This window comes from Maniola jurtina, chromosome 1 (genome assembly GCF_905333055.1).
Source record: "Maniola jurtina chromosome 1, ilManJurt1.1, whole genome shotgun sequence".
In the NCBI taxonomy this organism is placed as follows: Eukaryota; Metazoa; Arthropoda; class Insecta; order Lepidoptera; family Nymphalidae; genus Maniola; species Maniola jurtina.
In genome coordinates this window covers 13,572,055-13,587,537 of record NC_060029.1, presented here as the reverse complement: position 1 = coordinate 13,587,537, position 15,483 = coordinate 13,572,055, and the positions used below count along the sequence as shown (strand labels likewise).

General features: G+C 35.8%; 1 protein-coding gene across 3 annotated transcripts in view; it reads right to left on the bottom strand.

The window, feature by feature from the left end:
* Nucleotides 1-15,483, bottom strand: part of LOC123868990 (leucine-rich repeat and calponin homology domain-containing protein) — an 84,640-nt gene that overhangs the window by 8,842 nt on the left and 60,315 nt on the right. Inside the window, exons 3-11 of one of the 3 annotated variants that reach the window (XM_045911700.1) lie at nucleotides 15,077-15,309; nucleotides 14,392-14,528; nucleotides 12,267-12,516; nucleotides 11,484-11,622; nucleotides 10,288-10,362; nucleotides 7,720-8,374; nucleotides 7,099-7,236; nucleotides 6,600-6,677; nucleotides 3,646-6,242 (exon numbers count right to left, since the gene is read on the bottom strand). In XM_045911700.1, the coding sequence (XP_045767656.1) occupies nucleotides 5,514-6,242; nucleotides 6,600-6,677; nucleotides 7,099-7,236; nucleotides 7,720-8,374; nucleotides 10,288-10,362; nucleotides 11,484-11,622; nucleotides 12,267-12,516; nucleotides 14,392-14,528; nucleotides 15,077-15,309 (2,434 nt within the window). In that variant the 3' untranslated portion in view covers nucleotides 3,646-5,513. Of the gene's footprint in view, nucleotides 1-3,645; nucleotides 6,243-6,599; nucleotides 6,678-7,098; nucleotides 7,237-7,719; nucleotides 8,375-10,287; nucleotides 10,363-11,483; nucleotides 11,623-12,266; nucleotides 12,517-14,391; nucleotides 14,529-15,076; nucleotides 15,310-15,483 lie in introns of those variants that run through there. The other 2 variants (XM_045911719.1, XM_045911710.1) reach the window with 2 other exon arrangements.

Sequence of the window (15,483 nt, the reverse complement as noted above, 5' to 3'; positions counted from 1 at the left end):
TCTCAATCAAACGGTACCTACACCCATAATGTCACACGGCGACATTTTCACGGGCAATTGTCGCGCGTTAGACGTAACTAAAACCCAATGGCAGTCAGATACAGTCTTGTTATAAGCTTTGCGTTATCAATTCAGTTGCGGCGCTGTCAATATGCGTTCGTAAAATGCGCGTAAGTGCGCATGAAAATGTCGCCACGTGCGAAGGTAGACGGAAAAAATGAAAATGAGGTCAATTTTCTCGAAAAGGAGAAATATATTAGTCTTTGGGCACGACAACAATCTTACAATCAGTCTATGCGTATTTCACGTAGGTATGTCAAAGCAAACAGAATTTTTGAACTTATGCTGTATGAACAGAGGCTTACTTTTTAAATTAACGTGAATTTAGCGAAATGAGCGTTGAAGTAAATTTGTCATTTTGCATAGAACGAGCAAACGGCGTGATTTTAATATGAGTTTGGCACATTAACGAAAACTTCTTCTGAAGCAATATATATCAATAGGCTGCAATTATTGTATGACGTAGATTTTAACGCGTGAAAATATTGCCGTGTGCAAAGGGTACAAATTTAAGACGAAATATCATGGGATTAGCTTTCGTATACGTTCCCATAGGTAACCTATTTTGAGCAACATATAATACAATAATACAAAGAAAATGACGAAATCATTAAAACCAGTCATAAACTAAACAAATACCCAAGCACCACAAGCCAATTACTAATATATTATAATATTTATGAATAAATTATATATTATCTATATCTTAACTTGTACTTAAGTATATAAATGGTTGTACTTGCAAATTTAAAGCTCAAAAATAATGCGAAAATCTCCAAAAACTGTCGAAAATACAACAATATAGAAAAATACAAAGGCGAAACGTGATGGTTCCATAATCTGTAAACTAATTAAGAAACTAAACTACGAAACTGCTATAATATAAATTGTACGTTTTATCGTGGTTTGGTAAAGAATGTATTAGAACGAAGATATAGGCAGTGTGATATGGTAATAGAACTCAAATTATTATTGTTATACAAGAATTAGTTGCCAAATGCTGCTCATAATAAATAGTTGCAGATTATTTGGCTTGACCATTTTATGCAAACATTAAGTAGTTGTATGTCTTATTGTATCGTAAACTAAACTGGAACTCATCTGAGCTCAATATTTTACTCAAAAACATTTCTAAATACGTATCTACAACATTGTTACTTTTTTACAAGAACAAAAAACTTGTTAGTTTTAAGTTTGCTGTAAGTAAACACACACACACAACCATAGAAAAAAATCAAAATAAATTACTGTTGTAAGCTAGTAATACTCAATAATATATTAAATGCATTAGTATCAAGCAAAAACTAGAAATAAGATCACATCTCAGAGAAAAAAGACCCGCAAAACGTACATCCATACAAACAACTAAAGAAATACTTATGAATATAAACAAAAAATATTCGAAATGTGTACATTCTATTGAACATATAAAGTTCTACAGTCTTTATTATAAATACATCTTTGGAATGCTTATATTATTACGTTAATTTATTGGCGGTTGTTAGAAATTTTAGACGATTATAATAGAATCTTATTACGAAAACATTATAGCTGAATTTGCATTGGCAGAGACATGCTAAAACCCTAACGTAAATTAGAAAAAAAAATGTTTCTAAAATTACGTTATCAATAAAAAAAAACATAGTTTATATTTTTATCGACCGCCAGCGCCAAGTCACAAAATATTAAGAAGTTGTTTTCTTTTTATTTTGTAATATAAATGCAAACTTTATTTATTGAATTAGTTGGCAACACACTAAGTTGGCTTTGTTAGGAATACATGTTATTATTATCGATTAATATTATTATTATTATAATATAAAACTTGTCTTCAATAAATCTTTTATCCAATAGTTACACGAAAAAGCCTCAAAATATAAACCTAAAAATCTAAATATCACTAATTCCTATACGCCATTTGCCGCCTACAAAAAAATACCTTTAAGGACAGATATGAAATGAAGTAGATTGTTACATAGCAAGCCGAGTTAACAAACTATCTGTTGAAAAATATTATGGATCTTTATGTCACTTGTTATATTTGCGTATTAAATTGAGTGAGGTTTGTTGTATCCATATTTAATAACTAAAATGTTGGGAAAACAAAGTGTTTTAAAAACGTTAAAAAAAAGTTGTAGGCGTGTAAAATGGACTTCAAAATACTAAGATGACGCGTTTGCGTTGTAAATACAATAACGATATGAAGTTTCGATTAAGGCATACAATTCTTATCATATAAGAAATATTCGACAGTAAAACTTACAATTAAACGTATGATATACAGCTAACAGATCGAACTACCCATCATACATGTCGATAAAAACTATGCACCAATATTTTGTCAGATATTGTACTTTCAAACTTTTATTATTATCACGTCCACAAAAAAGTATTTAGGGAAAACAGACCAGCCTCAAGAATTTACATGCAAGGCCCACATTATTTTGCCAACACAATGCACCACGTTGATAAACTTAAACCTTGGCAAGTCTGCATGAAAAGTGAGTTTGTACAATTTCCCACACCATTCGTCTTAACAAGCCTTTATTAAAATAAATAGAATGGTTATGCAAGCATGCTGCAGTATATATATTTAAACTTTGTGAAAGCTGTTTCTGCGCGCGTTACATACAAACAAAGTTTGATCTTCCAACCAGAGAACATGCTTTAGAAGCTGATATCTGTATCTGTTGTTTGTCAGATATTCATTAAGTTTGATTGGTTTGTATGGGGCGAGTTTGCGAGTGTTAATTAAAATTTTCTTTGCACCAGATTTTTCATAAATAACCGACAGCCATCATTCGTTTTAATCATCAGCAAATAATTGCTATTTCAAATGTATTTCAACTGTCATTTTCATTACAGTGGAGAAAAATTAAGCCAACCGGAACTGTTAAGCTTTTTATGCAAAAAAAGCTGCCAATTTTTCAAATGTAAATACTTACATAGCTTGAAGTAAACTTTCTTAATAGCAACCTACTGATTTTATTCGACTTGTGCAAAATATTTGAAACATTGTGATGCTATCTACTTTACACGTATATTTTTTTAAACAACAGCATGCCTATAACTCACATTTTGTAATTTGTTAGCACGGAATATTTTTCTTGGCACCTTTGAGTAAAAAATATATGAATTAAATCTTTATTTAAAGTGTCCAAGGAAGACTAGCACGTTTATATGGAAAGACTTTTTGTTAAATCATATTAGGATATAATCATCCGAGCTTCTATAAAAGTAAGTTGTAGGAATACTGCATAGTGAGAAAGATACCAAGAAATCGCTTATTTAATAAATTCAATTAACAAAAACAAGGACAAATATAAACCTAATTCCATTCAAAATAAAGCTGAGATCTCGTGGAATAAAAAATAAAATCTATCATACAAAATCTTTATCCACAACCAAGCAAATAGTTGTGCATTGCAATGCAATCAATAGAGTTTTGACTTTGCCACTTCAGTCCAATAATAGTTAATTATTTATTATTATTGGACTGAAGTGGAATTGGAATTCCGATTCCAAAATGTTTTATTACTAGTCCCTGTCACAATCATATTTAATTCTAGACGATTGTCATTGTTGGCGCAACGCAATTACCTCCAAAAATTATCATAGCCCATTTCATGTTTTGCAAACCGAAAAAATTTAATACTTATTTGATAGATAATAATCACGAATACTAATTTTAAAGGTCAATTAATATTATAAGAATAATTAAATTTCGATAAAACCATGTTGATAAAAAGTCAAAAGAACAAAGTATGAATTTAAAGATATGAATGAAGAAGTTAAATTCACGAAAGTTTAAAATTTCTCTTGTACTTTGAATATAGCGCCATATCCTATCAAAATATTTAAATAGATAAGTAATTATATTATGTTATGACTGGAAAAAAGAAGGATTTAGTCAATCACTTTTGATAAAACTTTTGGAATTTTACAATGGGAATTAACATATGATATCAAAGTATTCACTGGTACCACATAATATTAGTAAGTACAGTAAACAAGGACACTTGAACAGCTGGGTAAGGTATAAAATACATCAAATTCCATTTTACCAATTTTGGTGCACTCTTGGTCCTTTTGGTCAATGTATAACTAATACAAGCGATCTTTTTCTATCAAGACTGGACATTTTCAGTCTCCAATCAACTGAACTACTATTTCAGTTTCAACTACCTACTTCTGAACTGACTTGTCAAACAGTTTTGTAAAAAGGACAGAATTATTCAATTCAGTTTGGAGAAACCTCTAAACTAACTAACTAAATTGTTTATAGAACTCATATTTTTTGTGCTATCTTTCAGTTTTTTATTTACATTTTAGTACACCTTGTCTTTCGAAGATTTTGATGGTACTGATAAATAAATATCCACTTGTATTAGTGTAACTAATGACTTTACAACAGCTTACTCATTTTCATAGTACATTTACATACATACACCTACTCCATCAACATACCAACAAAATAGTTGAACATTTTATTCGGGAAAACAATTCCTCCTTTCAATACTATCAATTTCCTTTTATCAGTCTCAACAATCGAAAAGAAAAGCGGCACTTTTTTGCTATTTCAAAAACTCGAAAGATTGATAAAATGTATTAATATATAAAAATAGAAACTAATATATTGGGTGGACATAAATCAAAAACTGACCTTTTTCTTACGAGAATCCTATTGTATATCAAATCATTGTCGTGCTTGCTTTGGATTTCTATTTCTGATAAGTTCTCGATCGACTAATTACAAGACAGATAATATAACCTGATAAAACTAAAGAGTTATTATACAAAGTTATTTTTTCTGCGCTCTACTTTGAATCCATAAAAACTGTCCCTTTAATTTATTTAAACTGGTAAGGATTATTTAAATTTATTTTGTGCGTTAGATGGGATGTAAGTTTATAATACTCTAAAGTTAATCATTGATTCTAATTAATTATTATTTCATTTAAAAGTGCCGATTTCCTTTTGTTTTAAATCAGCAGCCTCAATTAGATATCAATCACAGTTTGACTGTTACATTATAAGGCAATGTGTGCACTAAATTGAAAACAGTGTATTCCAATTTCATAACAACTACCGAATAACCGCTAATTCCTACTTCATATATGAATTTACGAACTAGTTTATTATATCAATTGTTTAGATACAAATCGCGTATACTGGATGAATTTTAAAACGGTCAGTAATACGAAAACACATTCGATTTTATCGGTTTTTAATTATTTTTTTCTCTAAAATCGATGCCATGGTGCCACCAGATTCTTTAAATCTATATTACTTTTGGTTTTTCACCTAGACCGTTTCGAAATTCTTACTTTGAATACCTTTTATTATTTCCAAGATTAAAATGCAATTGAAATCCATTAAAAATATTACAAAAAAAACTTCTACTAAAATTCTAAAGTTTAAATTCTTGGAAGTACCATATAATCATAACCAATTTACAGAGGATACAGAATAAGTAAGATGGCCGACAGAATAAAACTCCCGAGGCAAAGACACGTGTAGAAAATCCTATTTTCTCTCTCTGTTGCAGTCTCAACACGCATTGGCAAATCATTATTATAATTCGCTTGTATATCCAGATTCATCTTTCCTCTATCGTACCTCTCTGAATCTACATTTTCATTCAACTCCAAATCTACCTCATTCATTGTATCTACAGGAAAATCTACTTCATCAGTGTCGTAGATTTCGAAATTCTCGCTTTTGAAAACTCCATCTCCTTTGCAAAACGGCGTAACAAATTGAATCCTATTGTTCTGGTAATAAGGTCCTCGGATCCTTAGCTCGTTGTTATAAACGGGAGAGTACTGCAGACTTTGTAGTTCAGTGTTATTATTTTCATAGTTTAACTGGTACTCCTCTGATTCGTCGAAGGTATAGTTTTGGTTGTCGAAATTGAAATTGCTTATGTACCTGTCCTCGGTGTATCTTGTTTTCACTTGGTAGGGCTGTTGGTTGTAGTTGAGTTCGATGGAATCCGGTTCAATGGAGTCATTTGGCGGATAGTTTTCGAGGATTTCGTGGTGTTGGGTGTACGGGTCTGGTTGGATATCCTTTGGCGAGCGGCGCGTATGTTCCAGTAGCGCGAATATGGTGGTAGCGACGGCAGCTAGCCTCTGTCCCGTGGTTTCGCCCAGAATGTCGTCGGGCGAGCAGATGTCTTCCTGGAACACACGCCATCCGTCTCTTAGTTTCACATTACAGTTTCGCTCGCAAAAGGATATCTAACAAGCCCTGCAACACTCGAAATGCATGCTGGTTTGGTTAAGACATAGTGTGCTATAAGAACACGGTCTAGTGCATATCTCGTAGGAATCGCGGAAAAAGTCAATACAAATCACACAAGAAAATACACGAGGTTACGAAATAATAGCGCGAGAAAATTAACGACAAATACATAACAGAAATTGGTTAAACGCTAACGAATGATCAAATTATCGTTTCAAAGAAAACGTTTGAAAGTGACGGTAAAAAGAACGAGTAATGAAAGAAAGAAACGGAAGAAATACACGATAACTCACCTCTTCAACGCCAATTTTACGACACGCCTCTAAGAAGTTGTCCACATTCCGCCTGCACCTCGCCATTGTTAATTTGGGCTGCAAAGAATAAAAATACCATCAAAATCCATTGTAATGCGAAAGTGTAAGTGAACTGCTACCTTTTCACGGCCTATCCGTTAAACCATTTTGACGATATTTGGTACAGAAATAGCTCTTGCATCTCATATACGGATGTAGGCTATCATCTCGGCAAGTCATCTTTGACTTCTTACGGGATTTTTAGAAACCTAACTAACTAAAAAACAAGTCGCGGGAATTATTTATTTGATACAGAAATAGTTACTACCTGTATTTGGATATTGGCTACTTTAGTCCCGGAAAAGACGTTTATCCCGGAAAAGACTTTTGTCCCGGAAAAGACTTTCCACGGGATTATTATGCAACCTAAATCCAGGCGGACCAAGTGTCACGCATTGAAAACTCCCACAAGGAAAATAAGAGAGTAATATTATAGTACCTGCGCAGGCGACGGTACGTGAACGGAGGCAACCGAGCGCGGCCGAACGTGGTTGGCGAGATGGCACAACACTACTCCGTCCGCTAACACTGGCGACAGCTGCTCTGGTAACGACATCTTTAGCCGAGACTCTATTATCTGCAACATTAAAAGATATGTTATAGATGTTACTCGCTTCTTCACCTCATTTTTAAATGTTTAGTCCCTCAGCAATGCAGATTCTCCAATTATGGCGGACAAGTTAGTGCCCGTTAGTATATATATTTTTCTCTTATGTAAATGCGACTGCAATTGAAAACTATACTGTAGTTAATTTGCATATTTTATAGTTGTATGTACATACATTGTATGTAAGTTGTTGGTGAAAAAAAAATCAATCCATACTAATATTATAAATGCGAAAGTGTGTCTGTCTGTCTGTCTACTACGTTTTCACGGTCCAACGGCTGAACCGATTTTACTGAAAGGTACAAACTTGGGATACATCCCGGGGAGGGACATAGACTTTTTATCCCGGAAAATCAAAGAGTTCCTACGGGATTTCAAAGTTCATCCTTTAGTATCAAATAACGAGAATGTTGAATAGAAAATTTATGAAAAAAAAAATTGAGCAGATCTTACCGATCTCAATTGCTGCAACAATTCCGTCTCCTCCTTTTGCTTATCAAACTCCCTCTTCATAGTAAAGCTGAGTTTGTCCACCGTGCCGTCCTTATTCCACGCGAGCTTCCCCGTAGGCTTAGTAGCACCAGTACCTTTTAAGTACGAAACCGTTGTAGTTAACAACTTAGCGTCGTTCACTGTTCTAGGTATACTTGACTTTAGACTACTGTATCCGAGAGTGTTTGTCGGTGATTTTGTCGGTGATGTGGGTTTCATGTACGTATCTGAACCGTTTACTCTAGTATAGTCTACGTTTCCGTTGACTGATGAATGCATTTTGTTGACGTTTCTCGATGGCACGACTTTTTGGACGGGCCGTTTTGTTTCCTCTGGTTTTTCTACGTTGCCATTTTGGGATTGAAATCTTCTTGGGGTGGAATGGAGGATGGGTGAACTTGGTATGTTCGGGGAATTAGTGTTGGATGAGACTGGGTTGGATAAGGAACGGTTGTAAGGTGATACGTTACTGTAGCCGTTGATTGGTGAATGTGGGGACTTGAAGTGGACCGGGCTTTGGGAGTGTGGTGAGGAATCCAGCTCTGGAGAAGGTTGGTCCGTCCGGGGTCTGTAGACATCCTGTTGACGCTGTTGTCTTAAGGCTTCTTTGTATTGTCTGTAATACCAAACACTTCGAATTAGTCATATTGAATTGTTTAATTAGTTTTGTGGCTTATTTGTCACTGTATTGTTGTTATTATTGTAAGTAGGTTATTGTTTAGTTTGTTATCATCTTGAGTATAATTAATAGAGTTACTTGTGCATTAGTTTATTGTGATTTAGTGTTATTTTCCTCAAGTATAATAAGTACAAACATAAACATAACATTATGTATTAATTAAAGCTTTAAGAAAAGATGATAGTTTTAATAAAGTTTCAATGGAAATAAAATATGTTAGAATTCTTTAGTAGGATAGTTTATATGAACTTTAGACCCAAATTTTTAGACAAAAAATGAAAAGTTGAATTAAAGTTATAATATTATTTAATGAGATCACATCAAGGACTTGTTTAGTGTCAGTTAAAACTAAAAAACCATGCAAAATCCACAAAACCATTACAATAACAGTCATATAAAAGAAGTGCCATTATTATGCCCGTGATTTGTGTATGAGGCCAGGTTCAGATGATCGCGCGTCCGATAACGCTTCTACATTGTATGGGCTCCGTATCTACACCATGATCATTATTTCCGTCCACAGTTCGCTATTTTTATTTAACTTATTCCCACTGTTTTAGGGCTGTAGTAAGGTATAGAGGTGTACGCACCTACTATAAGCTATATAATTATTCCTCAAGTTTTGAATGTAAAAAACAAGTTAATAACAGACTGCGCCATCTATAGTTGATTTAGTAAATTAAAGCACAAATTCACCGTTTTTGGACTTTTTGTGCTATAAGACCTACCTACCTGCCAAATTTCATGATTCTAGGTCAACGGGAAATACCCTATAGGTTTTCTTGACAGACACGACAGACGGACAGCCGGACAGACAGATATACAACAAAGTAATCCTATAAGGATTCCTTTTTTCCTTTTGAGGTACGGAACCCTAAACATTTGGCGTTCAATTGCACTGTCCCGAGATCAAAAATGTACTCTCATATACTTACTGACTTACTACAAAAACTTAAGGCGCGGTTTACCCAAAAACTAAACGGTAAACGTCTAGTTTTAGGGGTGGCGCAAGAGCGTCTCCCTTACAACGGATAGTTACGTCTGAGTGCGGAAAGGAAACCCAAGACAAAGAACAAGAAGCAGACTCATTCAGCCCATACAAACCGCACGTGTTTAAAGTGAGTTTAAATCTAGATTTAAACTCACTTTATACACGTGCGTTTTGTATGGGCTAAATGAGTCTTCCCCCCCCCTCTATCCCCCTTTCTCTAGAGAAAGGGGGATCTAAATCCCCCTTGGACACCCCTATAGTTTAGCTGATCACATTTTGGCTTGTTATGTCATTCAATGTCAATCATTCATCATTTATTTTGGCTGTGGCCGCCATCCTTAACACAAATAAATACACGCCAACCTACATACAATCATGCACGTACGCACGCTTATCCTCACACAGGCTTGCATCTACACACGCCCATGCGCACAAAGGGACGCATGCACGCTTGTCCGTACCAAAGGACGCACGTACGCTCGCTTGTGCGCACACAAGCACGCACCTATATACGTATCCTGCCCGCACCAACGCCCATACTTTTTTTTTCTCTCTCGTCTGGCTTTACAAAGATTAGCCAATGTCAAGTTTGTAGTTATTTGTAGCAAGTATGGACCCCGTCTGTGCCGGCGCTCGCCGACATACGCACGGCACCCCCTTAGAGCGCTTTCCAGTCAGTTTTAACAACAAAAAACACTCCAAAAGGGTAGAGCACGCCCGCCAGCTAACACCGACACAGACGAAGTCCGCCCATACTTTATGTAATGATATTATTTTGTGGTCCGGTCCAATAAGATATTTACGTTGCTTAGTAGAGGTCGCTTTAACGCGCAACTATCTGAACCTTGGCATTATGTACCTGTAGGTTTGTTGATGAGCTAATTTACTCTTATCGTCGCCATTCGAAATGGTCCCTTCGGGTGATATACGGAGGCTGAAAGGGACAACACCAAGGGGTTAATAAAATAGGGGGGCGGGTGATGAAGGGACGATGATGGTGATGAGCGAGCCAAACTGTCGGTATTACCTCTGCATCGGCCATCGTAAGAAATAAATGTTAGGAAAAATAAAAGCATCTATTAGATAATACTACAAGATATCAGCTATTAAAGACTTAAATAGTAATAGAATCTATCGAACTGGCAAGCGTTACAAAATATCTGGGTTATTGGCGAAAATTATAAAATTAAGTTTAGGATCTTGTTTTTTACATAATATTACTTCTTGGAGATGATAATTTTGTAACACTTGATGCTAAAGATCAAAAACATCGTCTAAATCTAAATTGAAATTTTAGAGATCTTGTGCAAAGATATTTTGCTTTTATAAATATTTAAAATATTACTCATGTGTAGAATTCCTACATAAAAATTGCGTTTTACAGGACCATGTATTGATCTTAGGTAGGTTATTCAATGTTTAATGAGATACTTATTCAAAAGTCTATTACGCAATACTGGTTTACAAATTCCAAAACCTCTACGATCATGACATGGTCTGATAACTAGACGTCTACAAAACTTAAATTAGAAATAGATCATCATCAACTGCTCCAGTGAATCTACTAAGATTTCAAAACGTGTGTTTTCTAAAACATCCTGTAAGTGAACACCGAGTGGCGTAGGAGATCAGCAATCAAGAATAAGTAAAATAGACAGTAAAAACAAAATGCACCACTTTTTGATAGTTAAAATGAATATGTAATGCCTACGCAGGCGTACGATTGTTATCATCAACGTTATCTACAATTTCTGGAATTATCACGAATTGAAAGTTAAATTTAAACTGTGTTTATAACATTTGCACTGGAATTCATAATCAAGATAGTGGCTTCTTTATAGACCATTCAGACGACATGCGTCATATTCAACCTTAGTGCATTACATAAGGGTTGAATATGACACATGCCATCTGAATGATCCCCTATAGAAGCTTGAATTCCAGTGTAAATATTCCTGAAGATATTCTGCTGATCTCATACATAACTAACTTCAAAACATGAAAATATCCTAGTTCAAAAGTAAAATTATTGTCGTACTAGAATATTTTACGTACCCAGTGAGTATAGGCGTGAGGGGTGCTAAAGGGGTTTCACTGGAGAGGGATTGTGTGCGCGAGAGAGCGGCGCCAGGAGACAGGGTCGACGGTGTACTTGGCGTAGACCTTCCGGACCCTCCACCTGCTTCACCACCCGCTGTGAAACAGAAAATAGATCTTTTGGAACTCTACAGAAGATTTAACAGCAAATGTCTTTGGGGCAATTCCTGAGTAACAGAATCGGACCTATTACCGATGCACGCAAAATGTAAGAACTATGATCGTTGCCGACAATTGATAGGCAGGCGTATTTTGCTTTTGAGCAATAGGTGACAGGTATATTGAATGCGGTGCTACCCTGTTCAGACCAAAGCATGAGGCCAACTTTTCTTGGCCTGTTTCCTTAATTTTTGTCCACAACCAACATTTATTTAAGTTTCCTGGGCTATGGTGAAATTCTTCTAAAATTTGGACCAAGCATTTTTATGCTGTTTTGCTGTTCGGAGAGCTTATGTATGAATTTTGTTTCTTCTTCCTATAGTAGTTATAGCTCTAAGAAGTAAGAGCTAAGGTATAGTCAGAAACTGAAACAGAACTTCAACCGCCTCTTATTCGTGCAGTACCCACTACCACTATTCACCACTTTAGCATATGCCTTAATAGTCGCATTTCCAAGTTATATGGGCGCTGTTTTGGTGAGTTGATGTATGAACGGTGTTTGGTACATATCTATATCATTTGGTTCCGTTAACTCATTTTATGCCCACTGGTGTGCTTTTACGTACAACAAAAGAAACTTACCGTCATTTGACCACCTCTTATCAACTCCATCTGTACAGTACCCACTATCAACCACATGTCTGGGCTTATGCCTCAAGCAGTCAATAGTAGCATTTCCTGACGTGATGTGGGCGCTGTTTGGTGAGCTGATGTATGAACTGTGCTTGGTGGACCGCCTGGTTTCGTCGACTCGTCTGTGCGCAGGGAGAGAGTCCTTGTTGGCCATATTTTCCAGGTACTTGAATATGTGCACGCGCCCGCGCATGCATATCTGTTGGAGAAGATTGATACGAATTTTAGATATAGATATATAGACAGCTATTAGATTATTACTAAGAAATAATAAGAACTAGCTGATGCCCGCGACTTCGCCCGCGTGGATTTAGGTTTTTTGAAATCCCGTGGGAACTCTTTGATTTTCCGGGATAAAAAGTAGCCTATGTGCTAATCCAGGATATTATCTATCTCCATTCCAAATTTATGCCAAATCCGTCCAGTAGTTTTTGCGTGAAGGAGTAACAAACATACACACACACACACACACACACACACACACACACACACACACACACATACAAACTTTCGCCTTTATAATATTAGTGTGATAATATGCTAAGAATTCGGTAGATAGGTACGAAATGACGTCCGCATCTTTGTAGTTTTTAGATTTTAAAAAATTCCATGGCAATCTTTGATTTTCCGGGACAAAATGTAACCTATGTCTTTAACCAGAAAGTAAGTTATCTCTGTACCAAGTATTAAAACTAATTATGTGGATGGGCCGTTAAAAAATAACAAACAGACAGACACACTTACGCAGTTTTTATAAAATTAAAATGCAATAATTACAGTTTTAGAAAAACATTTCTTATGAACTTTCTTATTACTGAAATGCTGTGGCACGTATTATCGTGCCACAGGTTTTCAGCACAGATTTGCTTCGCCCTGTAACTGCACTTCCATTACAAACATATCTTTTCTTTTATCCTTCTTGCTATATTTCGACGATGAGTAAATGTTTTTTTTTTTTTTTTGATATTGTGTTGTCAGTCTAAGCATCAGCGATATAAATGTGCTAGGTATAGTATGCGACAGATCGACGTGGCAATCGGGGTAAGGGGCGTGGGGGCGCCCCGCAAACCCGAACGTCACCCGCGCTATCCTGCACCGGGTTGGCGCGGAGGCTGTGCGGGGCTATCTCTACCTGTCGCGTACTATACCTACTCTTTCAATATTTTAGGCGCGAGCCAGTACACTCAAATGTTCCGCATGACCTATATCGAAGGTACAAAAACAACGGCCAAAAATACGATTAGAAATACTGCGTAATAATTCATACAAGTGAATGACGCGTACGGGTGTTTAGGGTGTTACACCCAAAACCATAAGTAACAAAAGTGGTTTTAGTGGGTTAATTGAATGAGTATATATTTGGGCTCGCCTTTCACTAACTGATAAGGATAGTAGCTATGTACAAAAATAATTGGTCAAGTGCGTGTCGGACTCCCACACGAAGGGTTCCGTTGCATTGCACAAAAAATATCATTTTTTTTTGTAATGTGAGCATAAATTCACGGTTTTCGGATTTTTACCTTTACTTGTGCTATAAGACCTACCAAATTTCATGATTCTAGGTCAACGGATACCCTATAGATTTTCTGATAGACAGACGGACAACAAAGTGATTCTATAAGGGTTCCTTTTTCCTTTTGAGATACGGAACCCTAAAAGTACCTGCATGTGTTTTGTATCAAAATTCCATAAAATGCGATAAAGTTAAAAGTGTCAGCTTGCAAACGATGTATACTAAACATAAGCTTTTAACATTCTCATAGTATATCACACTCATAAAATAAGGGCACTAGAACACGCAATAAACGCAGTTTTCTAGTTCTATACTTAAAATATTATGAAGAGGAAGACTGTATTGGTTTATTTGTAACCGATAAACTCTGAAACTACTGAGCCGATTTTGATAATTCTTTCACCATTGGAATATTACCAAGCATCCCGCACCAGGCCGGTGCGGGATAGCGCGGGTGACGTGCGGGTGTACGGGGCTTCCCCCCCGCCTCATACCCCGATTGCTAAGTTGACCTGTCGCGAGCTATACCTTATGATAATTCAGAGTACATAATATACTTACTGTAGTAGGTGGGGAGACGAGTGGATTGTTATCCAGGTTTAATGTAATGATAGTGCTCATGTTGCGAAGCTCGAGGGGGAGAGAGGATATGCAGTTACAGCTCACGTCCAGGTGTTCCAGTCGAAGGTATGTGATCTCTGGAAGACAGAAAAGAAAATCTGTTCTACTACAATAACTTGAGACACGGTTGAAACTTTAAACAGATGTTAAACCAGTTCTCCCATACAAAACCCTTAGTCAACCGCGTCTAGACTTTTTGTAGAAGACGAAATAAACTCATAAAAAAAATTAATTTTTGTAAAACACATTTCTGGAGTGTTGAAATTCTTTTAAGTAATTTTCTGAGCTAGGTAAGTTAAAGTATCATCAAATAATTGAAACATAAATGAAATAATATTAAGGGAAATAGTTCAGGTAGTTGCGTACAAATAATTTTATATACCTAAGTGGGAAGACCCAGGAGTTTCAAGAAGTTAGACGTAATATAAATACCAAGAATAACATTAATATCCGTGAAGCTACCAAGAGTATAGTAGGATTTAATAAATGGGGACTAATTTAATTTTAGCAGGCCTAGTAAGTGGTAGAATGAAAAAGTTCAAATCAATTTGAGCTAAGTAGAAAACCATCTAATAGAGACAACGGTTGTTATTGAAAGCTTAGATCATGGTATAAGAAAACTTACGCAATGGCAATAGTCCTAATTGATTATTACTAAGGTCCAAACACCTCAGCCCAGTACAGTCCCCAAGCGTCATAGGGACTTGTGTAAGCCTATTGTTTGATGCATCTAGTTCTGCTAATGTGGTCATCTTGCCTATTTCCTTTGGTAGACTTGTGAGTACGTTATCTGGCACTAGGAGAACTTGTAGTGGCATGAGGCATACCTCTCGAGGAAGCTCCGTGAGCTGGTTTGAACTGTGAACAAAAAAAGACAAAAATTAGGATCGTATATAATATTTTACTGACGAAATTAAGAATCCTAATTACTTTTCGCATGGTAAGTTTTATTTAATAAGGATTAACTGTGGAGGAATTTGATTGCAGACATATTGTGAAAATTACATATATACCTATATATATATTTCACAA